General features: G+C 39.1%; 1 protein-coding gene across 1 annotated transcript; it reads left to right on the top strand.

Moving 5' to 3' along the window:
- The first annotated feature begins 18,522 nt into the window (after positions 1 to 18,522).
- Positions 18,523 to 25,021, top strand: LOC128491334 (uncharacterized). The gene is made up of 12 exons (XM_053463649.1): positions 18,523 to 18,682; positions 19,553 to 19,599; positions 20,111 to 20,173; positions 20,545 to 20,601; positions 21,199 to 21,243; positions 21,780 to 21,845; positions 22,236 to 22,268; positions 22,452 to 22,481; positions 22,919 to 22,969; positions 23,702 to 23,734; positions 24,166 to 24,252; positions 24,943 to 25,021. Exons 1-11 carry the CDS (start codon positions 18,523 to 18,525, stop codon positions 24,211 to 24,213), a joined length of 633 nt encoding a protein of 210 aa, XP_053319624.1. The 3' UTR covers positions 24,214 to 24,252; positions 24,943 to 25,021.
- The last annotated feature ends 1,551 nt before the right edge of the window (positions 25,022 to 26,572 follow it).

Here is a 26,572-nt window from a genome sequence, read left to right as displayed (position 1 = left end):
TCTAATGGGGAGTGATATGCAGGATTTAAGCAAATGGTCATTTTTCTAATTGTTTCTGTTTCAGACAATTAACCTTCACAACGCCGAAGCTCTTGGGGACCAAGTTGCTAATGTGTTGTTCCAGTTTCTGGTAAATTATCCTAATTATACTACAACTGCTATTAGCACTACTACTCATAATGACATTGATGATACATAGAACAATTTTAAATAGAAACTCTAGACTACATCTGGGCCTAATTTATCAGGTCAATTTCTCCAAAATGTAACACTATACCCCACTTATAGTAATGGGAATAGATAAAAAGGCAAAGCTAACTAGGTTTTATGTTGCAATTGTTCAAGGAAACTCCTTGTGAATAGTTGGGTTTGTGGATCTCAAATGCAGTGTGTTCCTTTTTCATCTAGTTATGTAGTTCATAGCCCTACTGCAAGATTCCTTCATATCATTTTGACATTATAGCATCATGGGTTGCTACTAGAATTTCGTGAAATCATTTTTTTTTACTTGCCTTGTATTTATATGATTTCTTTTTTCATGTAGCAAAGCATTTTGGAAAAAGTGGTCAGTATCTTGGTAAGTAGAATTTGTTCATGACCAGTATAGCAATAAGTTCCTCCAATTAGTATATTTATTTTGGTCTCTCTATCCCTTATGTTTTAATATAAACATAATAATATAAACTTAGTTTATTTTGAAGTTTTTATATGTCTTTATAAGGTATTATACAATACCAAATAATTAATTGAAAGATTTTGAAATTATATTTTATAATTTTATTTTTCCAAAGATGAGCCTACAGTTGGTGGCACCTATGTACAGTATTTATTAATCATCACATTCTAACATACACTAACACACACTATAACACCATAAAGTAACATACACTGTCACACTATACACTCCCACACATGCTAACATCATACACTAATACACATGCATATACACTCACTCTAACACTATGCACTTATACATAAACACTCTTCAACACCACATACACACTCTTATACTACATACACAAATAAACACATACTCTCTCTCTTCCTCTACTCCTCACCCCCTCTCCCATCACCCATGCAGCTGGAAGTTCTCCCTCCTTGTCCTTTCCTCTGTCATCAGTACAGCTTACATCCTGTGTTAGTGTTGCTTATTCTACCTCATGTAACACACATCATCTAAGTACCTGGCACCTGGGTGCCATGCACCTACTGCCCTGTTTTTTTTTTTTGCGATTTTTATTTGAACATTAATTAAAACCTTTGATTCAAATATACTTTCTTCATTTAAGGATGACATCCCCTTCATGGGTGACATCTTGGTAAGTGGAGCATACAAATGATATTCAATACCTATTGTTACAAACTTTATTTTTTAATAATATTTGATAATCTAAATCTAAATCGTCATGATATTTTTCTTAACTAACTTATTATTTATCACTTCAGTTCTGATTTTGTTTTTAATGGGTTTACCTAATCATCCCTAGTGGCACTAATAAGCAACGATAGGAGCAGGAAAAATGTTTAGCCTATGAGAACCATATATTGCTCTTAATCATGCTAACCATATTTACTGATTTTAACAGAATGACAAGACTCTGATTCAAAACATCAGAACACTTGGATGTGAAGTGCTGGTAAGAAAATTAATATAAGTTAAATAACTATAAAGGGACATGCTAATGCCCCAAACAGCCACACCAACAAAGAATGCATTTTAAAGTACTTAGTAAGTATCTCATTAGACCCCTTAGAAATATCATGTGAGCCAGCGCTGGAGCTGGCTGTTGGGGGGGGGGGTTGCGGAGCAGGTGTAATTAGACGATTCTGATGAATCCCTGTATGCAAATGCATGGAAAAAAGTTAACGTATAATGTGATAGCATTTATATGTATGAAAGTATGTCCGATAGATGGAGTGTAATTATAATGTAGTACACATTTAACTAAACTGTTTGAAAAAGTTCATGGTAGGTTTAAGTTTCATCCAGAAATAATTTTGCTTTTTAACTCATATCATTCACTTGGCTTCAAATATCTCGCATTTCCGCATTAAAAATAATGTAAATATTTTACTGCACAATGCCATAATTAGAGCACAGAATCTTTCAATCTTTATTCCCTCTCAATATGTTATTAATTCACATTTAGAGAGTTTCAAGAATACATAATATTAAGCCTTTAAAGAATTTATTTCAATTCTGTAACTTACCAAAGTAACTACAAAAGTACCATTATCTCTCAATTTCGTGCTACATTTGTAATATCGTTGAAAAGACAAATTTAGATGTTTTACAAGTTTCCTCTTTCGTTTCTAACATCTAGGCTGATCTTATTGGAAAGGTGGACAAAGTTCTGGTAAGAAAAATGCAGCCATTTTTGTTTTCCATGTCATCAGCAGCGTACAGATTTGCTGGTGTTGTATACCTGGGTAATTGTAGTGAAGTTATCCTTTATGAAAAAAAAATAAAAATAAACATATGCCCCCTTAAACTTAAAAATCCTACAATTTCACTAGTTAAATGAGAAATATGGTCACCTTAGTAAAAAATGAAATGGAATTCAGCAGTTATTATTGATAACTTCTACAGATCACTTGTGTTTCACAATTTTCATTTTTAGTGAAGCTGTGTCTACCACAGTCTGGAACATTATTAGTATTATTTATAGTTTTCTAAAGCACCATCAAATTCTGTAGCGCTGTACAATGGGTAGACAGGACATAACAAGTATAATAAGTATATAACATAACAATTTGACTTACAGAAACAACAGGTGAGGAGGACCCTGCTCAAACGAGCTTACAATATTTGTACTACAGTAAAGTTGGATGTGCTGCTTTTACTTATAGTAAAAATAGTTTTAGTATTTTTAGTACACATTACTTGTTTATTAAATATTCATCGTTCTTTTTCATGTAAATCTTTCTTTCAGAAATATTTTTCAAGCATTATAGGTAATCTTGAACAACACAGAGCATAAAGGACGATATTTTACCCAGAAGAAAATGGACCCTGTTAAGTAAGTGCTTCATAGATGCTTTGCTTCTATTTGATAAATACCTTTTATTTAACAGATATAGTAGGGGCTGTAGGTGGGGTACAGCTGTATGGGGTTCAACCTCTGGGAGGATCCTCTAAAACTATACTTTGACATGACTTACCTAGCTCTCATACTGTTTAGTAAAAAAAAATAAACAATATATTTTATAAAATGTATTAACTTAAAATATTTAAAACATTTTCAACTCATCTGTGGAAATTTACATATTTTAATAATTTAAGATTTTTTTTCTTTGTTTCAGGAACAGTTATAATGAATTGCAGAGATTTAACAACACATCTTAACATCTGGTTGCTTTTTATACAAGAACATTTCCTCACTGCACATTTCATCTGCCATTCAGTGCAAATGTATTTACATCCAATGATAACAAAGCTACTGTAATAATAATAATAAAGCAACTGTGGAGCAAAGCTGGTTTTGTCTTCTTATTACATACAATTTGATCTATGTACTATGTTTGTTCATCTGATTTGGGAACTAGGCCTGGAATTACACTCTCTGGCTCAAAGGTTTTTACTCTCTAGTCACACTTGAGGCCCCATGCTGCCCCCTAGCGAGTTACATATTAGAGTGGCAAAATAACCAAAACCCTTACCCAGCGCTTCTGCGGTATAGGTATTTCTTCAATCAAATTGCAAGTGGGAAAAGCTTAACTTTATTTAGCAAACCCTATTGATTGGTGTCAAAGGGCCCTCCCTAAACCTGCTGGTTTTAACAGCTGGTTTTAGTTCTGGCAACTGTGCCACTGCTGTCACAACTCCCATCACTCCTTCTCACGTGCTCTTTTCCACACCTTTACTGTTAAGAGGTTCAGGAGGCTTTCAGCTCATCCCAGGGGTTAGCCATCTAGGCAATTTGGGGAGGCCTGGGAATCCTGGGGTGGTAAGTGGCAGTCACAGTAGGGCAAATAACTCCAATACCAAAATGTCGGAATTGCTAACTGTGCAGGACTTACTGTAGAGGCGTGTCATTGTTGATCTTCTGTTGTGAACTCTCTGCCTTTTCACTATGGACGGTTCTTTGAAGCTGCACCTTGCTCTGGCCTATATAAGCCTGCAGCATGGATTTGCTCTTGTGTTTTACTTTCTCCTACCAAGTGCATCCTATTGTTCCTGAGTATGACCCGGCTTTGTCTCACTACCCTCCTGGCTCCTGATTCCTGGCATTTGTATCCTGTCTTTGCTGTTGTCAGGATTCCAGCTCGTCTGACTATCCGCTTTGGTTCCTGCCCCGGCTTGTTTTTTTTGGGATACCCTCTTGGATTACAATGTGGCTTTGTTTGCTTGCTTTTTACAATAAAAGCTGTTTTGCATTATACGGTTTGTGTTCGTGGTTCCTGGTCCCTAACAAGGTGTGAGAATAGGCTGTGGCCAGCCGTGAGACTAGTTAAGGCTGTGCCAGCACCACAGGCAATATCTGGTGCATATTTTCAGGCAAGTAAGGGATCCCATGCAGGGCACTTGGCTGCTGCAGAGTAGAATGTTGAGGGTGAGGATTCAGGGGCAGAGCAAGAGCAGGCTAGTGTTTTTAACCCATCTGTGGGGGAGCAGGATACTTCAGGGCCATAAACCTCTGAAGGGTACAAGGAGGAGCAAAATGGAAGGGGAGTGAATTTCAGATCAGGCTAAGGGGAATATTTTCCCTTCTCCCCTTAGAAAAATGTAACTTAAACATAAGAAGATTACTAAGGTAGATGATAAAAAGGAGGACGAGGAGAAGCGGCAGTATTAGCTGGTTCTGCTGACTTCCTCCTACTGGCTGTAGGCCTTTCTTGTTATAGAGGAGAAAGTGACGCATTTGGGAGGCCCACAGAACTTACGAGGTTATGCCCTGGCTTTGCTATGATGATCAAGGGAAAGTTAGTCTGCTTAACATAAGGTGGAACCACAATGACTTGCCTTGTGGCTCTGGGTTACAGCTTTAGCCAGGGCTGCACAGCCCTTATGGGGGGGGGGAGTTCCACCACTGTGACTATGCCAACCGGTGCATCAAGAGGAGTGTGGTGGCAGTTCATTTAAGGGACCTATAAAAGAGATCTCTCACTTAGGGGGTAGGCCAAGTGCTTTTTAAAATAAAAAGCTTCAATGGTGCGGGCAAAAGAGGCAACACTGGTAAGGGTGGACTAGCTGTGTTCATGACTTTAACAGTATGTGGGTGCCACAGTATTTTTGAAGGAGGGATTTTCACAGGGTTTCTGCATTCCCTATAGTGGAAAAATACATGTTTTTTATCTAAAAATCAGAAAGGCCGCATCCTGAGGTGACTAGGGAAAAAAATTACAGGAGGAGGAGCTGGGTAGGATGGCTGGCCCTTTTTCCCATTCCTGGCTGGCACATTTTGAGGGTCTCTCCTCTGGGTTTGGTCCCAAAGAAAGAGCAAGGCAAGTTCACCACCTTTCTTTTTCAAAAGGGGTGTCAGTGAATGACATGATTTCTCCATACCTATGTAAAGCCTCATCTGTGTCATTCAATTGAGCAGCTCACTGAGTGTTAAGGGTACCCTAATGGCAAAAACAGAAATAGAAGCAGCATTTTAACTGTTGCCGGTACATCCAGACAGAGGGTCCGACAGCGGTCATTCGTTTCTAAGGCATCAAAATTTATACCCGCAAGATTTGACAGTTACCGGGGGGTGAATTATGGGAGCTCAGGGGTGAGCAAAAAGGTTACCTTGTAATCTTTGTTGGGTGCCACATAATGCTTAATGCAGATGGGCCACATTTTTTGTTGGTGGCTGGCCATTTTCACTGGGAGGTTAGGACTCCCCACCTTTTTACTTGTCTGAACCGGTATTTCTCCCATTTTTTGGAGAAATACAATAGAAAACTCTAGTGATGCAAGAATTGTAACCAACAAGGAACTAGACCTGTGAACAGATGCCTCACGTTCAGTGGGCTTTGGGGGTTATTTTGGAGATTCATGGTTTGCGGATCAGTGGCCCTGGGAACGGGGGCAGAGGCGATTGACTAAGAGAATCTCACTGCTGGAATTGTACCCTACTGTGTTATCAGTTGAGTTGTGGGGGGTGGCACTTTTGGGAACAAAAATTCCTATGTGATAACATGAGTATTGTTCTGGCCATCACCAACATCCACTCTCTCAGTAGTATGGCTCCTTCTGCATCTGGTCCTGTCATGTTTGCCTTTAAACTTGTTTGTCCGGGGTGTTCATGTCCCTGTGTTGACCAATTCCATTGCCGAAATTCTGCTTTGACAGAAATTTAACCACTTCTGTGAGCTGGGACTGGAAGGGGATGCCAGGGACACGGACCTCCCGTTTTGGATGTGAAAGCTGGTAGAAGACAAGCAGTGTTCATGATGGTGGTAGAGGCCGGAGTTTCTGCTGATGATAGGTCAGCAGTTTCAGTGTTGTTATGGCTGGTTTGTCTGGAGTTTTCAGGGGGGACTTCAGTCCCACTTTTGAATAGGAATTTAGCAAGATTGTTCTTTTAGTTTAAGATGAAGGGTATGATCTGACTAACAGGGGAGGGCTGGCAGCCTAAGGCCTGGGGGGCAAGTCAAGTGAAGTGGCTCCGCCCCCTCGCACTCACCTTTCACCCCTCACGCTGCTCCCATCACTATGCGGCCATCAGACTGCTGGAAAACTTATCTAAACGGCTGCTGCGTGCTGATGCCACCGGCCGGAGCTACTTTAATACTTTTTTTTATTTATTTAATATGCCGGATCGGCTTGCCATATTAAAAATAAATAAAGTATTAAAGTAGCGCCAGCCGGTGGCATCAGCACCCAGCGGCCGTTTAGATAAGCTTTCCAGCAGTCTGATGGCCGCATAGTGATGGGAGCAGTGTGAGGGGTGAAAGGTGAGTGCGAGGGGGCGGAGCTTTCACCCCTCACGCTGCTCCCATCACTTGGCGGCCATTGCATACGGCCGCTGGGTGCTGATTCCGCCGGCCGCCGCTGCTTTAATACTATTTTTTTTTTTCATTTAATTGCCGATCCGGCTTGCCATATTACATTTAAAAAAAAAGTATTAAAGTAGCGCTGGCCGGCGGCATCAGCACCCAGCGGCCGTTTAGATTAGATTTCGGGCGGCCTGGGGGGCAATTGCCCCCCGGCCCAGCCCGCCCCTGCTGACTAAACACTTTGTGGTCTTGCAGGTGGTAAAAAGAATACAGATGGGGTTTTTAAATCGGTTGATACAAGCCGTCCTATTACGTTTCATTTGCTGCAGAGGTTATGCGACGCGTTGGATGGGATTCGCCTGTCACATTTTGAGATTGTACTGTTCAGATTAGCATTTGTTTGGGCCTTTTTGGTGCATTTCAGATTGGCAAATTGGTGAGTCCAAATAAGCATTTTGGTGGGGGTATTAAATTTTGTGATGTTAGAGTAGAGGACAAGGTGCAGATAACTATTTGGGATTCATGACTCACAAGGTGGTCAAGGGTTTAAAATGTACTTTGTTTGCCCTTGATGGTGGACGGTTTATTGTGCCCCTGGAAGTTTCAGGTTGTTTCCACATCCATATGGACAGGCTACCCATTTCCAGATTTCAGCTTACGATTTCAATTTAGTTTGGTGCTGAAGTGTTGTTTGGTGAGGGCTGGAAATCAAATTCTATGGCTCCCATTCATTTTGCATTGGTGCCTGCTTGGGTTTGGATGAAGCAATAATCCAGCAAATAGGGGGATGGAAATCTAGGCAATTCTAAAGTAACATAAGGACGCATATTGTTTAAGGGGGGCTGAGGCTGTAGGGTAGTCCCTTTGGCTACAGCTCATTTCGGTCTCATTCTTCCACTCATGTTAACACTGAGTTTGGTTACATTAAGAAGAAAAAAGGCAGAACAAATAACGAAGCGGATATAACAAGTTTACACTTAGAAATTGAGGGTTGATGTCAGCCTTCAAAAAAAAAAGGGCTGGTTGCTGGGTTGCTGTACCACATGTGGCTTTCACTGTTGGTATGTGCAGTTTAGGTGGAGGTGGAAGGACATGCTTGCATAGTAAGACTTACTTTCTAGTGTTCCTTAAGTGCCTGGTATGAATTATCTGGCATTCTTATGTTTATTGGTTGACCCAGAGTACAAAGGTCCAGCTTAGGAGTTACCTATTGTGCCTTGATCATGCGGATGTCCAGACATCTGGGAGGCGTCTTGCTGTTCTTCCATAGACATGCACCTAGATGTTTTATTGTTGCACACTAGGGGAAATGATTTATGCACTACACCTGTCAGGAAGTGGATTAAGGAGTTGAAAAGCAATATGCTCTGGCTGCGGGAGTTTTATTGGTTGGGTTAGTGCTTAGAGTTAGGCAAGGTTTTTGAGAGAGCAGTGGAGTTTTGAAGGAGGGAGTCACACTTAAGGTCAAGTATGCCCTTTGTGGAGTTGGGCTCCTGCCTTTGAAAGATGGAGTTTGGGGGAGCAGGTTAGCCAACCTGGGGTGGTGGCAACCTAGATCTGTGGTTAATTGGAGCAAACACTATGGAGAGGGAACCATAGTTGGGGAATTCTGGTGAGTAGTGCCTGACCCACCTTTTGGTACTTGGTTTCAGCCAGTAGTAGTTGGTGAGTTACTACCAAGGATGAGGCTCAAGGCAGAGGTTCATCCATCGTGTGTGCTCTTATAAGTTCAAAAATCAGTTTAAAAAATGGTTCCGCATCATTGTTAGCTGTTGAATAAATTAACTCATGTCATAGAGTTTTAAAAAAACCCTGAGGACTTTAAAATCCAAGGTGGTCTCTGTGTGTTTGTTTTAATCCCATTTCTGCCAGATAACAGTGCTGATGTCGTAAGCATCAATGGAATGCATATTTGGGACCATGGGAAACTGCTCCCAAAGAACAGCAATGCCCCATGATCCAAACCAAAATGTATTTTTTACACGTGGAAACAAAATCATTACAACACCAATCAAGAAACTGTGGTATCACTAAAAAAGGTTCTTAAATAATACAATATATTACTAATATAATATTTGATCTGTATGTATGGTCAAGTAAACTGCAGCACATCTGATGCAAGTTGAAAAACAACAGTAACTTCTTTGTAAGTAGTAAATGTGAATTAGAACAAATGGATGGAAGATATAATGTATCCTCCATCGACTTTGTGCTACTGGTGCACAGTAATACTTGGCCCTACTCAGTCAGCCTCCTTTTTTAATTGTGTTGCCATCCACAGTGACACAGGTTTTTCCTGTGGGGGCTTTATTTTTAAGGGTCAGGCTTTTTATATCATTAATTTGAATAAGCAGAGAGATAGACATACCCATGATCAACAGCACCTTCTTTGTTAGAATCAAGTGCAAATTATGAGCCCTCTGAACATTAGGTGGGTTAACGTGTGGCCTAACCTTTTTGTGTAGAGTACAGGTGGGAGCGCTATGGATAAGAACTGAAATATATATATATATATATATGTAACCCTTTTTTTACCTTGCTCCGCTGTCAGGCTGGTAGTTACAAATTTCAGTGACGCTGGTGACAGGAAACCTGAGCCTCCGCAATTGCTGGGAGATCGGGACATCTTCTTTCTTTATGCAGTGCCTCCACTCAGTGATTTGTACTATGTTGAGTAGGGGAACCCACCCACTGAGAAATGGCCCCTTTCACACAAGAAAATAACACACACAACTAAAATGCAAATTATTTATAGACTATATTGAAATAAACAGGTATTATAATATAAAGACCCAGCTGCTGTGCCTATGCAGTTCAGTTCTAGCAGTGGGTGAACAGTCCTGAGAATATATATATATTTAACACAGATAACTGCCAACACCCGCTCCCCCACCCCAAATGTAGGTGTTCTTCCCACCCAGATGTCCCAGTGTTGGTGCACTGTTGGGGCCCTTGATGCAGGTAGCGCTACCCGGGGAGAAAAGTATATATATGTTGATATATATTAGTTAAGTACCTCTCCTTAGTGTCTTCAGGCAGCTCTGGGATGCTGCCCCTTTAACCTCCTGGCTGAGAGTATAACTGTCTTCCCACACAGATGTCTGTCTGCAGCTCTGCTTTCACCTCACTGGTACAGGATGCAGGACTTGGACGCTCTGGGTACTTGCAGTCTCTCACTCTCACTCAGGAAGCATACAGCACCATGCTGTATTCTCTGCACACTTCTATGTACTGCTTGGATGTCAGCAGTACACACACTAAAGGCAGCAGGCTTATTTCAGGCCTACTTACAGGGAGGACAGTCTGTCTCTCTTCCTCCTTCACTCCCCTGCTTAGCTCTGCTCTTCCAGAAGTTTCTTCCTAGACCCTCTCCTCTGATAGGCTGAGAAACATTCCCTAGCTTAGGCAAACTGACATATGTCCCATTGAGATACTGATTGGCTCAGAGGAGACAAGTAACCTGGTGCTGGAAGGAAAGGTCAGTATCCATGACAACCCAGCTGTAATGTTATTAGACAAAATAACTGCACTGGGTTACACCCTCCGCCTTGAAAAAAAAATATCCTGCCTCCCACTGGCAGGAACAGAACATCCTAGCAAAGTATAAAACAGTAAAACACAACATGGTACGTGATACACGAACAGCGACTTAGAACAGTAAAGCACTCTCACCAAGAATTTCGGTTAGGGCGTGCAACACATTTATCAATTTATTGTACATGGGTTGGGACTGAAAGTAGGTGGGTTCCCCAATGTTGTCATATGTTAGAAACCTCGGTGGCCTTCTATTTCTCCTGCTGCGACCCAGATTCCTCTGAGGAAGTCCTCTGGTATCTTCAGCACAAGGTCTTCCCCTTGCACTGTTGGGGAGGGGTCCAGTCGCTTGAGGCTCTGGTTCTCCCATAGTACTTAAGTCTCTTTCAGAGGAACCTGGGACAAAGCTAGGGCTTTCAGGATTCAGAGAATTTGGAGGAGAATCGTGGACAGAAGGTTGGGGTAAAGTCCACCAGTCTTGTCCACAGCCAGATTCAGCAGCTCCTCTGCTAACAGGAACAACTCCACTAGAACCTTCTCCAGGGTCAATTGTTGATGGAGGTTGCATACTAGGGCCCTCATTTCCATTACTCTGACTATTTTCAGGAAAAGCCACAGGTAATAAGTGATTCCTGTGCCATGCCTTTATCCGGCCTTCAGGCCCCTTGATTCTGTACACGGAAATCCCTGGGATCTTGGAAACAACTTCAAACAAGATGTTTTTCCAACGGTCAGCCAACTTGTGTTTTCCTGGAATGCCTAAATTTCTCAGTAGGACTTTGTCTCCAGGCTGAATGTCCTTATAACGTACTTTAGTATCATACCTTTGCTTGTTATCTTCATTCAGCTTGGCTGTGGCCTGCTCAGCCAACCCATAAGCCTTTTGTAAGTTCTCCTTTAATTGCCTGACATATCGGTAGTGAGATCCATGGTTCATTCCATCTGAGGACACTCCCAGGCGGATGTCAATGGGCAATCTTGCTTCTCTTCCAAACATCAAAAAATACGGGGAGAAGCCAGTGGATTCATGCCGTGTACAATTGTATGCATGAACCATCGCTTCTACATGCCGACTCCAGGACCTTTTCTCACAATCTTTAAGTGTCCCTAACATATTAAGCAGCGTTCGGTTGAACCTCTCAGGAAGAGCATCTCCCTCAGGGTGGTATGGGGTCGTTCTAGACTTTTCAATCTGAAGTAGCTTCAACATCTCATGAATAAGCTTACTTTCAAATTCTCTACCTTGATCGGAGTGCAGCCGGTTTGGGAACCCATAATGTACAAAGAACTTTTGCCATAATACTTTAGCAACAGTGGCAGCTTTCTGATCTTTTGTTGGGTATGCTTGGGCGTACCTGGTGAAATGATCAGTAATCACCAAAACATTGCTGGTGCCAGTAGAATCGGCTTCTATGCAGAGAAAATCCATGCAGACTAAATCCATGGGGCCCGAACTCCTAAGGTGGCCCATGGGTGCAGCTCTGGTAGGTAGGGTCTTCCTCTGGATGCATCTTCTGCACCTCCGGCAATACAGCTCTACAGATTCTCTCATTCCAGGCCAGTAGAAGCGATCTCGTATCAACCCAAAGGTTTTGTCTACTCCTAAGTGGCCATGGTGGTCATGAAGAGACCTCAGAACCATCCCTCTATACCTTTGAGGTAGGACTAATTGTTTCCTGCCAGGATGATCATGGTATTGTATAATACGATACAGGAGTTTATTTTCAATATGGAATCGACGCCACTCCTTCTTAAACTGTTGTTGTAGCTCAGCGGGTAAATCATTCAAAAGCTTAAGATTATTAGTCTTCACAGCTCTTAACAAACGACCAACTACAGGATCTTGGTTCTGGGCTTTTTGCTTTTCCTCTATTCGAATCATGGACCACAGGGGAATTGTGGCTGGAAGGCACATAGCCTCTGGAATGGCTTCTGTCGTACAGCTGAGAGAGTCTATACACCGCAACTCTGAGAAATTTACCCACTCATTTTCCACTGTTGAGGTTTGGCAAAGGGCTCTGACTCCTGGGCCAGGGATCTCAACCCACTCCTCTTCATCTCTCACTGCAGGCAATCCAGGTCGTCTAGATAGAGCATCAGCCCCCACATTCGTTGGTCCTGCCTTGTATTTCAATGAAAACTCATAATTGGATAACGCAGCTAACCACCGATGACCTGTAGCATCCAACTTGGCTGTAGTCAAAATGTAAGTGAGAGGATTGTTGTCAGTTCGCACCTCAAACTTAACACCATACAAGTAATCATGCAACTTCTCCACAATAGCCCACTTAAGGGCAAGGAACTCTAATTTATGTACTGGATAATTCTTCTCACTTCCGGTTAAACTCCGACTGATATAGGCCACTGGCCTAAGCCCTTCAGGATATGGTTGGTGTAGGACACCCCCAAGTCCTTCCAAACTCGCATCCACGTGTAAAACATATGGCTTGTCAGGATCAGCATAAGCTAGAACAGGCGCCTCAGTCATCTTCTGTTTAAGAAGCTGAAAAGCCTCTTCACACTCTGAAGTCCACTTTTTCCCAATAGGGTCTTTGGGGTGACGAATTTTGCGCCCCTTTTTAACAGGTTCCACTTGCAGAAGATTGTGGAGGCTTCGGGCTATCTTGGAGTAGCCTTCCACAAAACGCCGGTAATAGCCACAAAATCCCAAGAAAGAACGCAACTCCTCAATGTTACTTGGTTTGGGCCAGTTAACAACTGCTTCAATTTTGGCAGGGTCTGTGGCCACTCCTTCAGCGGATACGATGTGTCCAACATATGTAACTGAATTCTGAGCAAATTTGCACTTATCTAATGAAAGTTTGAGACCTTCAGCCTGTAAACGATCTAACACTTTCAGCAGCCGCTTTTCATGCTCTTCGGGATTCTTTCCAAAAACAATTATGTCATCCAGGTAGACCAGACACTCCCTTGGATTCAGATCCCCTAATGTCTTCTCCATTAGTCGTTGGAAAGTGGCTGGAGCTCCGGTTACACCTTGTGGCATACGGGTAAATTGGAAAAACCCCAAGGGACAAATGAATGCAGTCTTCTGCTGATCTTCTTCTCTCATAGGCACTTGATAGTATCCAGACCGTAGATCTAAGACACTAAACCACTTGCTCCCGGTTAAGGCATTCAGGAGGTCTTCTATCCTTGGCAGTGTATACTGATCAGGGATAGTTCTCTTATTCAATGTGCGATAATCAATGCACAGGCGCACTGAACCATTCTTCTTTCTCACCACGACTATGGGAGAAGCATACTGACTTCTGGACTCACAAATAATTCCAGCCTCTTCCATTTCTTGAAGTATGTTTCTCACATCTTCAATATCTCGAGGAGCAATTCGTCTGGATCTCTCACGAAAGGGAGCAGGATCATTCAGCCTAATGCTATGCTGGGCACTTTTGGCACAGCCCACATCCATATCTCCTGTAGAGAAGGCCCCTTCTCGGGATCTAAGAGCCTTCAACAGTCTCTCTGTCCATTCTGGGGATAGGTGGGACCCATCCAGATTGAACTTTAGGTCTCTGGAAGAATTTTCTTCACAATTTACTGTCAGCATCGTGAGAGGGGTTATCTCTTCCAGAAGGTGGATAACTCCCAACTGCTGACAATGATCTATACAAATATCAGTAGCAGATCGATTGAAGACAGTTACTGCAAATATGTCGATCTTCTGACTTCTCCAGTCTTTCACTTCTGGCATAATAGTCCAACCTTTAATGGAGTCTTCCTCAGGAAGGGATTCCAGGCAGAACTGACAATCCCCAGAAAACATACCTTCTCCCAAGACTGCAACAGCTGTAACAGACTTAATTTCTCCAGGCTTTAGAGAAACAGGTTGGGGGCCCCAATAATGAAACTGTCCAGTTTGGGTCTCAAGAGCCAATTTATGACATTCTTGTCTCAGAGCTGGTTCTAGTTCTTCCATCCTTTTCATATAGACATCTCCCACTTCCTTAAGGTAGGTTTGCAACAGACCTCGAACCATGTGAGTGTTCGTCCCAAGTATAATGGGAATACCAGGCCGACCTAGGTTTGGACACACTAAGGCTTCAACATCCATAGGATACACCATTCCAGTGTCCAGCTGAGGAATCACAATCTGCACCTTGACGACTCCTTCGACAGGATAAGCTTGGGAACTCAACCCCCACAACTTGACATCATCTGCTGGCAAGATAGGTAAATGGCTTAGGTGCTCATCGTAGAATGGACGGAAAATTATAGTTACTTGGGAGCCTGTGTCCAGCAATGCTGAGGCATGAATCCCTTCAACCATAAGAGATATGAGAGACTTTGGGCCTATCCTAATATCTGTAGACAGTTCATCATTACTTTTACTAGGTAGCTTTTTCCTTTGCTTCCTTTGCTTCTTCTTCCTCTGATATTTAAGCTCTGCAGGACTCTGTTCAATAGTTAGGACTTCTACATTAGCAGAACCAGCCTTAAGAGGGCATTTACTTAGCAGATGTCCCTTTTGTCCACAGTTGAAACACTTAAATTCTCTCCTCATCTCGGGCTGTGGCCACGCTCTAGGAGTCTTCTCTGAGTCTTTGGGTTGAGCATCCACTTTCTTTTCCTTGAACTCAGTTTTCCGTTCTTCCTTTCCAGAGGCTTTGGTGTCAATTCCCTTTTGGCTAGCTGCATAGGAGAATTCCTTCTCAATGGCTTTAGCCTCCTTTATTAGATCTGAAAAGCTAAGGGGACCTCTAGATCGCAACAGAGCAGTTAAGGACATAACTCTATTATCCTGTGAACGAGTCCCTCTAAGTACTTGTTTTCTTCTGTATGCATCAATTTCACCTCGAGAAATTATCTTCTTTTCAAACAGCTTACCTAATATCAACTCTAAGCGAACCAAATAAGCAGGGAGTTTCTCCTTTTCTTTCTGGATGGTATTATAGTACTGAGTACGTAGTTCATCCTCTGTATCATCATCTCCATAGACTTCATTCAACACCTCAATAATATCATTGGCTGTTGAGTCAGGGTATAGCAAGAGATGATGTCTCACTAATTCCAACGCTGGAGTTTTCAAACCTTCAATGATTCGTTGACGTTTAACATTCTCAACACAGGTCCACTCTTCTAACATCTGGACTGCATTACTTTTCCAGGTAGAGAAATCCTCCTCACCTGTGGGCACAGGCATAACACCGGAAAAGGTTTTCAACTTCCTGTAGTGCTGTTCATGAGATGCTTGTACAACACTTTTAGACAGCTGAGCCAGTACTTCAGTTAGGGATGGACTTGTCTCATTTCTCTGAGTAACAGGGGTGGTATGATACTTCTTTCGAGATCTGTCTCGCGTGGGCAGCTTAAGATGCTTCCTTACAGTTTCACAACCGCTCTCACTGTCACTATGGATTTCGGTATCAGAGTCGGGGCTGAAAATGTTGTCATTGTCCCCATCGTTGACTTCACCGTCATCGTCGCTATTTTCATAAGCGTAAATCAAAGGACTGCCAGGTATATGTGTCCCTGGCAACTGTATACACATAGGACCATCTTCCTTGTTCAGAGGTCCATAGCCTCTTACTAGAGCCACAGCCAATCCTGCTGTTTCATCCTTCCGGGTCTGTACTAGACGAAAATGCTCTAATCCTTGTATCTGTCGAATGGCATCATCAAAACTTTTTCTTTTTAATGCAAGAGGTATATTGCATATAGCCACAGCCTGGTTAGGTGGAATAGATTTTCGCAGTGCCCATTCCCGAACTTCTAGGGAGTTGGGGTACGAAATGCTACTAATAACTCTATTAACGTCCCAACTCATCTCAGCAGTGCCTCCATCTGTAACCCTTTTTTTACCTTGCTCCGCTGTCAGGCTGGTAGTTACAAATTTCAGTGACGCTGGTGACAGGAAACCTGAGCCTCCGCAATTGCTGGGAGATCGGGACATCTTCTTTCTTTATGCAGTGCCTCCACTCAGTGATTTGTACTATGTTGAGTAGGGGAACCCACCCACTGAGAAATGGCCCCTTTCACACAAGAAAATAACACACACAACTAAAATGCAAATTATTTATAGACTATATTGAAATAAACAGGTATTATAATATAAAGACCCAGCTGCTGTGCCTATGCAGTTCAGTTCTAGCAGTGGGTGAACAGTCCTGAGAATATATATATATTTAACACAGATAACTGCCAACACCCGCTCCCCCACCCCAAATGTAGGTGTTCTTCCCACCCAGATGTCCCAGTGTTGGTGCACTGTTGGGGCCCTTGATGCAGGTAGCGCTACCCGGGGAGAAAAGTATATATATGTTGATATATATTAGTTAAGTACCTCTCCTTAGTGTCTTCAGGCAGCTCTGGGATGCTGCCCCTTTAACCTCCTGGCTGAGAGTATAACTGTCTTCCCACACAGATGTCTGTCTGCAGCTCTGCTTTCACCTCACTGGTACAGGATGCAGGACTTGGACGCTCTGGGTACTTGCAGTCTCTCACTCTCACTCAGGAAGCATACAGCACCATGCTGTATTCTCTGCACACTTCTATGTACTGCTTGGATGTCAGCAGTACACACACTAAAGGCAGCAGGCTTATTTCAGGCCTACTTACAGGGAGGACAGTCTGTCTCTCTTCCTCCTTCACTCCCCTGCTTAGCTCTGCTCTTCCAGAAGTTTCTTCCTAGACCCTCTCCTCTGATAGGCTGAGAAACATTCCCTAGCTTAGGCAAACTGACATATGTCCCATTGAGATACTGATTGGCTCAGAGGAGACAAGTAACCTGGTGCTGGAAGGAAAGGTCAGTATCCATGACAACCCAGCTGTAATGTTATTAGACAAAATAACTGCACTGGGTTACATATATATATATATATATATATATATATATATATATGTATACAACTGGCAAGGACTATAAATAAAATATTTTAATATGGTCAAATAACTCCAGAACACATTAAACATAAAATCTCAAACTACATACATGTGTGGTGAATATATAATGTTAAAATACATATCAGGAAGGGCTTCTTCCAAGTCCCAAATACAAAAATATATGAACGCCGCAGTTGGGGAGTGTCCCCATTTGATTGATAGGAGGTGGGGAAAAACCTCCAAAGGCGTGAGCATAATGCTCCGGGCAGGGATGCCGTAAAGTGGATATATACTAGCGGTTGGAAATGTAAATTTATCTAAAACATGGTATGATTACGTGGATCTTTAATTGATACCTCAGATTTAGTGGTAATCGAGGTAAAGAATTTTCCCATAAAAGGTTCCTACTGCATTCACATGTAAAGAATACACTTTTTCACAATATTAGAGTGCGTAGCTATGATATCTCAGCGGGGGTTACAAAGAAAAGAAATATATATATATATATATATATATATATATACAATGGTAAAATGCAAGGGGCAGAGGAAATGAACAGGCAGGGAGAGAGATCGAATATACATATACAATGTTGCAACACAAAGAAACAATGGGAAAAGATAAAATAAAATAAAATAGGAAGCAAAGGAGAAATGAAACCCCTATTAACGAGGAAAAGAAGAGTGTATGTAGAGAATGTTCTTTTTTTTAAAATTTGGCAGTTCAAACTCTACATTCAGGCCTCCTGGTATGAGGGTTTTAAGCTCGAAAATCCACCACATTTCTTTGCGGGCTAGATTTTTTTGCGATCCCCTTCTCTCCATTTGTATTTCTCTCTGATTTGTATTTTTATGTTTAGAGGAACCACATTTGTGGTGTTTTTTGGAGCTGCTTATCCTTTTTTACCTTGAGAGTCTTTTGTTTCTTTCCCTTATTTTATATTTGCCCATTATTAGTGTGTAGTATTTTCCACCAAAAGTAAGTGGCTGTTATAAAATATTTGACATTCAGGTTTAACAATACAAATGTACATTTGATTAGGTATATATTAATTTTTAAAAGCACTTTAGAGTAATCTATGTCAAGACATTAACAACTCTGAATTGCTTTCTATTTATTTTTATCAAAGGTTTTACAAATATCATTCTGCAGATAGAATATGTACTGTTCTTTTCCCACAGGTCGTTGATATGATAAAGTAAAAATATTGGCAGGACTGAAATGACCTTCCCATCTTTGTGCTGTATAAATACCCTTACTTACTTACCCGTACTTCATTTAAAAACTCAACTTGGTATTCAAGAGCAGGAGAAGTACTGTGACATCATCAAAATGAAAGTCGCCGTTGTGTTTTTACTAGTAGCTCTAAGCGGCTGCTTTGGTGAGTACTTATAGTTATTGGACATAGACCATAATCAAGAATAAAAAAATGTGTTTCAGAAAACCAGATAAATTGCATTAAAATTGTGAAAAATTTGATTTGGTTATAGTGTGGGCAATTAATTAGTGCAAAAGATAACATTTTCCAATACTATTTTTTATATATCAAATAACAGATGGAATAGTTATCTTGTGATAATACCTTTTTTATTGGACTAACAGAATTTTGGAATGACAAGCTTTTGGGAACTCTTCTCCCTTTCTCAAGTCTAAAACATTTCTGAGCAAAACGACACATAGAATTCAATGTTGTGTGGCAGGGGAGAGGATGGGGGCTTACTACCCAGATCTGATAAGGGAGGGTGAGATGTTGTAAAAGTATGTGTCCCTCCAGAGGGTCATAAATGTTCTGAGTAGGGAATTTTGAGGGGGGGGGGTTAGCACTGCTGAAGATAAATTAACACACAAAAAATAGGAATGCAGTGATGAATATAGGGATGGGAATGTATATATCTACACATGTTGTCATATATACAGGTACATATAGATGAACATGGTGCACTTAAAAATACAGTACATATAGCAGGTGGGGGGTTATGTGTAGTGGGACAGGAAACCCAAATCGGCATTGAGTCCTCTATTCTTGCTGTTGAATATTTAAATCATTCTGACTTCAAAAGTTTGTCTTTCTTTGGTATTACTGAAGTCCCCTTACTTTGATTTTTAGGTCCTTGATTAAATGGTCATGTTGGTTGAAATGGTGTCCCACGGGGGTGCAATAGGAATATTATATATATATATTTATATATATATATATATATATATATATATATATATACACACAATAAACCATAATGCATTTTAATTACAGATGCTGCCTCAGTACCTCAAACCAACTGCCTTCAACAATTACTGCAGGTATGCTATAAAACAGTGGGGGTTATGTATGAAAAGATTGTGGTGCAAAGTTTGAAAAATGTTTCTTCTCCATATACAACAAAGGTTGTTGCTTATCACAGCAGTCCACGGGTTTCTATGGTTATAAAACCACTTTAAAAACTTAATAATAAAGGCAAACCCAAGGCAGTTTGCACTTTGAAGTTTATGTAATATTAGGTTTAAGTCTAACATAAAACCCATGCATTGCGATCATTTCATATTTGTTTATATAGGTGCTATATTAAGACACATTCACTTATTCTAGAAAATACCTTGTCTGTTCAAGAAATCAACATTGCAAAATTGGTAAAATGGACCAATCAGGAACATCCCATTGGTTGCAACGGTTATTACACAAGTTTTAAATATCTTAAAATGAATTATAGTTTCAGAATGGAACTAAGCACAATGGCTACTGAAATAGTTTATATAAAGGTTTCCCATGCTCTCAATGACAAAGAAACTATATTCTGTACTCTTATTTTAACAGGAAGATGCTCCACTTCTTCTCCAAGAGTTGGGTAGCCTGATCTGCGATTACAAAGTTGCTCAGGTAAAGAAATTAGATGAATAATTAGACAGTTACTACAAAATGATTTTCATTTACAAAACTTACAACGACAAAAAATTACAAAAATAGTCAGTAATGCTTTAAAGCATGTTTCTATCCCTTGTCATTACAAGGATGGAGAGATATTATATATTTTTAGTAAATATATAAGGGTACACTAAATATAATATATATTAAATAATAAATATAATAATTATATATTCAAAAGTTAGTGATTGTCCTAAATTTTCTGATAACTTTTTTACCCCTTTGCGTTCAAAATCAGAATAGTTAACATAGAAACAGTTATCAGGTTACAAAATACATTATTTTAATATGGATGTATGGTTTAACATATGTTTATTCTGTTACAGGCTAAGCAAAATGCAGCAATGTTTCTGGCATTTTTGCAACAAGTGAATGCCCTTCTGGTAAGAAAATAAGCATTTTTAAAACCTATTGACCTGCTAAATCATGTTTGTGTAATGCTGTAGCAGTACTATACAATAATGTAACCTTAGTTATGTATTAATATTAATAATGGAAAAAATAGAATGAATAATGACTCTAAACATATGCATCACAAATTCGAGACTAGACTAGGAACTTCCAGCTATACTTCCAGCTATACTTCATGGCTTATCTTTAGAAAACCAAATAAAATGTGTTACAGGTTAAGAAAGATAATAAATAAACTATACCTAGGAGATGGAATATATAACAGCTATATACATCATCTAGAAATATACTAAAGTGGAAGAGGCATTTGTGATTCCAGAGGTTATTTTACCTGGGCCAGCAAAGCAAAATATGTTGAAAAAAATCCTATAAAGTCTTGAGCATGACATATTCCAATTTATAGCATACAAAACTGTCTTAATCCAATGGAGATATGGCAAACATCAGTACGATGTCCTGAAACAGAAAAAAAATGAATAATACATAAGAACATTGTATACAAATATGGAACAAATCTGCAATACATATCAGTTTCATTTTTATGTGTTTTGTTTCCTTTTATCTTTCAGGCAAAAGTAGGCTGTAGCATCAACAACATTCTTGGAACACATGTGGTAAGAGTTTAACTTATTACTGATAAATGGCCAATATAAATCACTTGGCAACCCATAGAACACGTTGTAAAATATCATATACAAAACATAAGTTTAGTAAGTATATGGTGAGCTTGCAGCTACATTTGGTACAAGCTTCCATCTGACTTGCCAAGTTGTGGTAGCTGCTATGATGCTAGGTTCCTGTCACATTTAGTCAAGGTCAGAATCCTAATTATGCTAAATTAAAAACATGATTTTCGATTAAGCCTAGTCATTCTGTTGTGCATTATTGGCTTAATGCATAGGCCACTGACATTAAAATGTAAAGCTATGTATAAAGTCTTTGCGCAGAAAGACACTGTAAATCCAATATTACTCCTCGCTTTAATTTATACTAGTTCTCTTAGGTATGCTTAATGACTCTTGTAATAATAATTAAATGTATTTAACAGTTATAAGCCATTTGGATAATCAAGTATTTTTCCTAATGGACACGGATAATTTGCCAATAACCAAGGCAAATAGTAATCTTTTTCAACCTTTTTCTGTTTCAGACAATAAACCTTCAAAATGCAGAAGCTCTTGGTGACCAAGTTGCTAATGTGTTGTTCCAGTTTCTGGTAAATAATCCTAGTTGTCCTACAACCACTATTAACGCTACTAATAATAATGCTACATGGAACCCTTATAAATAAATAAAAACTACATCAGAGACATATTTATCAAGTGTATGTCTCTCACTTGATCGTTATGGCCCACATTTTTAGTTATAAGCACAAAAGCTAAACTAGCCGTTATGTAAGTTATGAATACAGTTTGCTTAAGAAGACTCTCGTTGGACAGTTGTTAACAAATGTAATAAAATGCAGATATGACTGTGATGTGAACTTTAGCATGTTTCCCCTTTCTCACCCGCTTGTTTATCTATTATGGGGTTTCTTCTTGTATCATTGGATGAGATAAAACCACAACCATTTTTGTCTTATTTATATATATTTTTTTTTCTGTAGCAAAACATTTTGGAAAAAGTGGTCAATGTTTTGGTAAGTACAAAATATTGGAATCAGTAACTTCAATCTCTCTGTCCTTCTTTGCATGTATACAATAGCAGTGCTCAAAATAAATTTTTGTTTAAATAGATCATTAACATTGAATAAAATAAATATATAGGAATAAAACAAGTGTTTTGTAAGGGATTTTTAATTGTAAACTGTTTCTTTATTAAGGATGACGTTCCATTCATGGGTGATATCGTGGTAAGTAGAACATAACAATTATAATATTCAATCTCTATTGTAACAACAATTTCACTTACATGATCTGAACTATTTATTTTTAAGTAACACTAATCTGTTATATATATATATATATATATATGGGTTAAGCCATATTAGTCCAGTAGACACGAAGAGAGGATAACTCTCGAAAAGGTATCACAGCATACTCTGCAATACTCGTATATATATATATATATATATATATATATATATATATATATATAACTGTAACAATACAATAACAAACAATAAATATAAATAATACAATTCTTCATTAAACCAACTCTTATGCAAAAAATCTACTTAGCTTGACGATAAGTCTTTGGTAACCACTTTCAGAGACATTGTTATATAATTTAATGTATTAAGGTTAATCATGCTAATAACATGTACTGTCTTTGTTTTTCTATGATCAGAATGACAAGACTCTGATTCAAGACATAAGAGTCCTTGGATGTGAAGTGCTGGTAAGTAAAGCCATTTATTTATGTTACAAAAAGATAATCTCTTTCTTTATACTTAACTGAACTCGCAAAATGCCCTTTTCCATGCATATGTTACACTTTAAGTTAGTCCCAATGATTTACAAAGAATATCGATAACATTTTTATAATCAATTAACTTTCATGTCATAGAGTATTAATTGGCATAGCTTCTTATATATTGTATTCCTTTTCTTAAACATAATTTTACTTCTCTTTTGAAGTAACTAAGATTTTAGGATGGCAATGCAATCCAGTATACTTGAGTGCTTTATTTTTGCACATACAACGTCTAAAACATTTTTACTAGATAATCTCGTGTTTATGAACTAAAACAGATCATGCTGAGCATATATAAAAATGTCCGAAGATCTTGAGAATCTGAATAATTTCAGTGAAGACCTTTGTGTTATCTATAAGCACGAGTTCCTTTTCTATTATTTGACCATTTATTGGATTTAGGTTTAGGATTACATTTCAAATTATTATTATTTATTGTTTTATATAGCACCATCATATTCCATTGCACTGTTCAACGGGTAGTCAGGACATACATACTATTTAAGATATTCGAATATATTTTAACAAGCAAAATGTATATCCTTTCTATGCTAGACTTACAGAAATCTTAAATACTTTAATTATATACAAATTTAGTTCTATGTAAAAGCACCTGGTATTTTTCAACTTTTCCTTTTTTTATTTTCTAACATGTAGGCTGATCTTATTGCAGATGTGGACAAAGTACTGGTAAGAAAAAGAACAGACATAATTGCTTTTTGTGTCAGCAGCATGCATATTTACTGGTGCATTATACATGATTAATTATTAGTTAATCTTCATAAAATGTTCAGATTCAATTTTGCATGAGACTGGGAAAATCCTTCTCCAAACCTTTCAAGAAGAGCTATGATTGTGTTTAAATGAAGGTTAACTTATGTCCTATTTAACTTATGACAGATAAAAATGCATTAGGCAGCACTGACTCGGAATAAATCCTGCAATATTACATGTGTTAAATATTAAATGGCAACCACAGTAAAATGCAATGTAAGAAAAAAAATTTTTAAAAGACAAATGGAAAAAAATGTTAAGCATGTTGTTAGACCCATTGTATTTTTAGTACAGCAATACTTTTCTAATTTTAAAGACATTCATATTCATGTAAATGTTTCTTTCAGAAATTTGTTTCCAACATTGTTGGAAATCTTCAACAGCAAAGAGTATAAATCTGACCATTTTACCTGGAAGCACATTCAACATTTTATGTAAGTGGTTCCAAGATTCCCTGATAATATTTAATACAACAGATTTATCGTTTCTCTTCATGTATATATTATATACAACACTTTTTATATATTTTTCATAAGGGTATGCTAAATATGATATATGTTTAATATGGACAGACATAGATGAGGTGAATAGTTCATCAAACTCTAGATTTCTAATGATAATGTCATTCATTTCTAACCTCAAACAATATAGCAGAAAATAGTACTATTACAGCATAGGATAGTACTATAACTCATATTCAACTGAGATCAGTATTCCCACACAGCTCTGTCTTTCCTAGTGTTTTGTCCATATTGACTTTTGTTTGGCTTCATTAGCTTGGCTTGAAGAAACGTTTTAACCTATGATCCCATACGTTTTATCTAGTTAACATAATCATTGTATTTATACAATTAATTTGCCTTGGCATTTTAGTATGCCTCTGATGCTCTTTCTCAAAACAACTCACAAATACCTCTGGGTGGTGAATAAACTTGATATGTGCGTGGTATAACGTAACTATGAACAGGGTCCTTTCATATTTTCAAAAAAGCCTTTACATTCTGTTTCCAATAATACTCACATATTGAAACAAAAGTTCAACTCAACATTTACATTTCTTCAACTGTAAAACTGGAATGACATATTTGATGAAGTTATTTATTTTTCTTCTGTTTCTGGAACAGGTATGATGGATTACAGTAATCGATAACATATTTTACTACAACAGCTTTTGAGCCAAAGACATTTCTTCATTTCACATTAAATTTGCAATTCAGTGGCATATACTTATATTCAATGTTATCTTAATATTCCTTTGCTATAATAAAGCAATTGTTTAGCAAATCCTGTTGTTGTTGTTTATTACATAAATCTAGACCTATTCTTAGTTTGGCCCTAAATTGAGTAAATATACTGTACAATAAGTGTGTAAAAACACAAGGTTTTCTAAAATGAAAAAAAAGGAGTATTCTTGCTTTGGGTACAATGCCAGTCCAGTCATAAGGCATTAGCACAAACACATTTACACTACTCACACACCTAAACACACTCTAACACTCACAGATACTAAAGAATCCTCCCTCTATCACACCTCCACAACCTTACCTTGTTTGAGTTAACAATATTTCTTCGTCATCCCCTTTAAACTAAAGCATATATTTGAAAACTCGCTCTAATGCCCAATCACTCTAATATCATACAGTTACATATACACACACACACACACATTATCTCCCTCCTTTCCCTCCGTTACAACCTTTCCACCTAACACTCTCAGCTATAATCCTAATCAAGCCATCTGAATGCCCAACAACAAAAGATCTAAAAAAGAATAAACTGTAAAAGATTTGAGAGGTAAAAATGATTATAAAAATAATACATTTAGGAATTACTCCAAGCTCCATAATAATAAGGATTTTGAATCTACTACTTTTAAAAAAAACTATTACATAAATCTTATATACAAAATTCATCCATACCAGAAACATATAAGAGACATAAGATTTTAGTAGTAGAGACCCGCCTCCATTTTGTTTGGGAGGAAAACGTGAGACGCTATCAGGAACACTGGACAGCAGCAACAGAAGTGGAGCGGAGACCAGTATGCAGGAGAAACAGGCACGGTATTTAGATAATCAGTCCCAAAAACGAAGTCAAGGAGAAGCCAAAAATCGGTACACAGGTGTAGGAGCCGTTTAGTCGCCAAGGCCAAGGAGGAACCACAAGGATAAACGTAGGCAAGCCAGGTCTGGTACACGAAGGGTCAACAAATAGAGGAGTCAAGGCAAGCCGGGTCTGGTACACGAAGGGTAGGTAAGTAGAGGAGTCAAGGCAAGCCGGGTCTGGTACACGAAAATAATCAGCAAGAGAGAGCACTCAGAATGTACGTATGGGAAGCACAATAACCCTATGAAAAAAGAGAAGGATAGAAGAAGAGGTAAAGCTATTGCAGAGGAAAAAGAAGAGTCTGTCACGCACAGCGAGGTTGGAGACATTGATGCAGGTAGGACACAAGGAGCAGACAGGTTCAAGGTCAAGCCGAGGCCGGGAAATACAATAAACAAGCCAAGGTCAAACACTGAAGACGAAAACCAGAACGTGCACTGAGGAGTAGCACTATGAAACAGGCATGACCTTCAGAGGGCAAGGTCTTGATGTCCACTGAGGGTTTATAAAGGATGGGAAGTGACTAGGCACCAATTAGAGGTTTTGGCGCCAAAATATGAAAAGTCTGACGTCACTTCCCGTTTGGTGGAATTTGGCGACCATCTTGAGTCTGGCAAGACTGCAGTCTATAAGAATAGGTGCCTGCAG

This window comes from Spea bombifrons, chromosome 4, assembly GCF_027358695.1.
Source record: "Spea bombifrons isolate aSpeBom1 chromosome 4, aSpeBom1.2.pri, whole genome shotgun sequence".
In the NCBI taxonomy this organism is placed as follows: Eukaryota; Metazoa; Chordata; class Amphibia; order Anura; family Pelobatidae; genus Spea; species Spea bombifrons.
Note: the sequence above shows the minus strand (reverse complement) of the source record. Positions and strands in the feature narration are given on the sequence as shown.

Coding starts and splice junctions, on each gene's coding strand:
- LOC128491334 (XM_053463649.1), top strand. CDS start 18,523: ATGACCTTCCCATCTTTGTGCTGTATAAATACCCTTACTTACTTACCC. Junction 18,683..19,552: donor AGCTCTAAGCGGCTGCTTTG/GTGAGTACTTAT, acceptor TTTTAATTACAG/ATGCTGCCTCAGTACCTCAA. Junction 20,174..20,544: donor GCGATTACAAAGTTGCTCAG/GTAAAGAAATTA, acceptor ATTCTGTTACAG/GCTAAGCAAAATGCAGCAAT.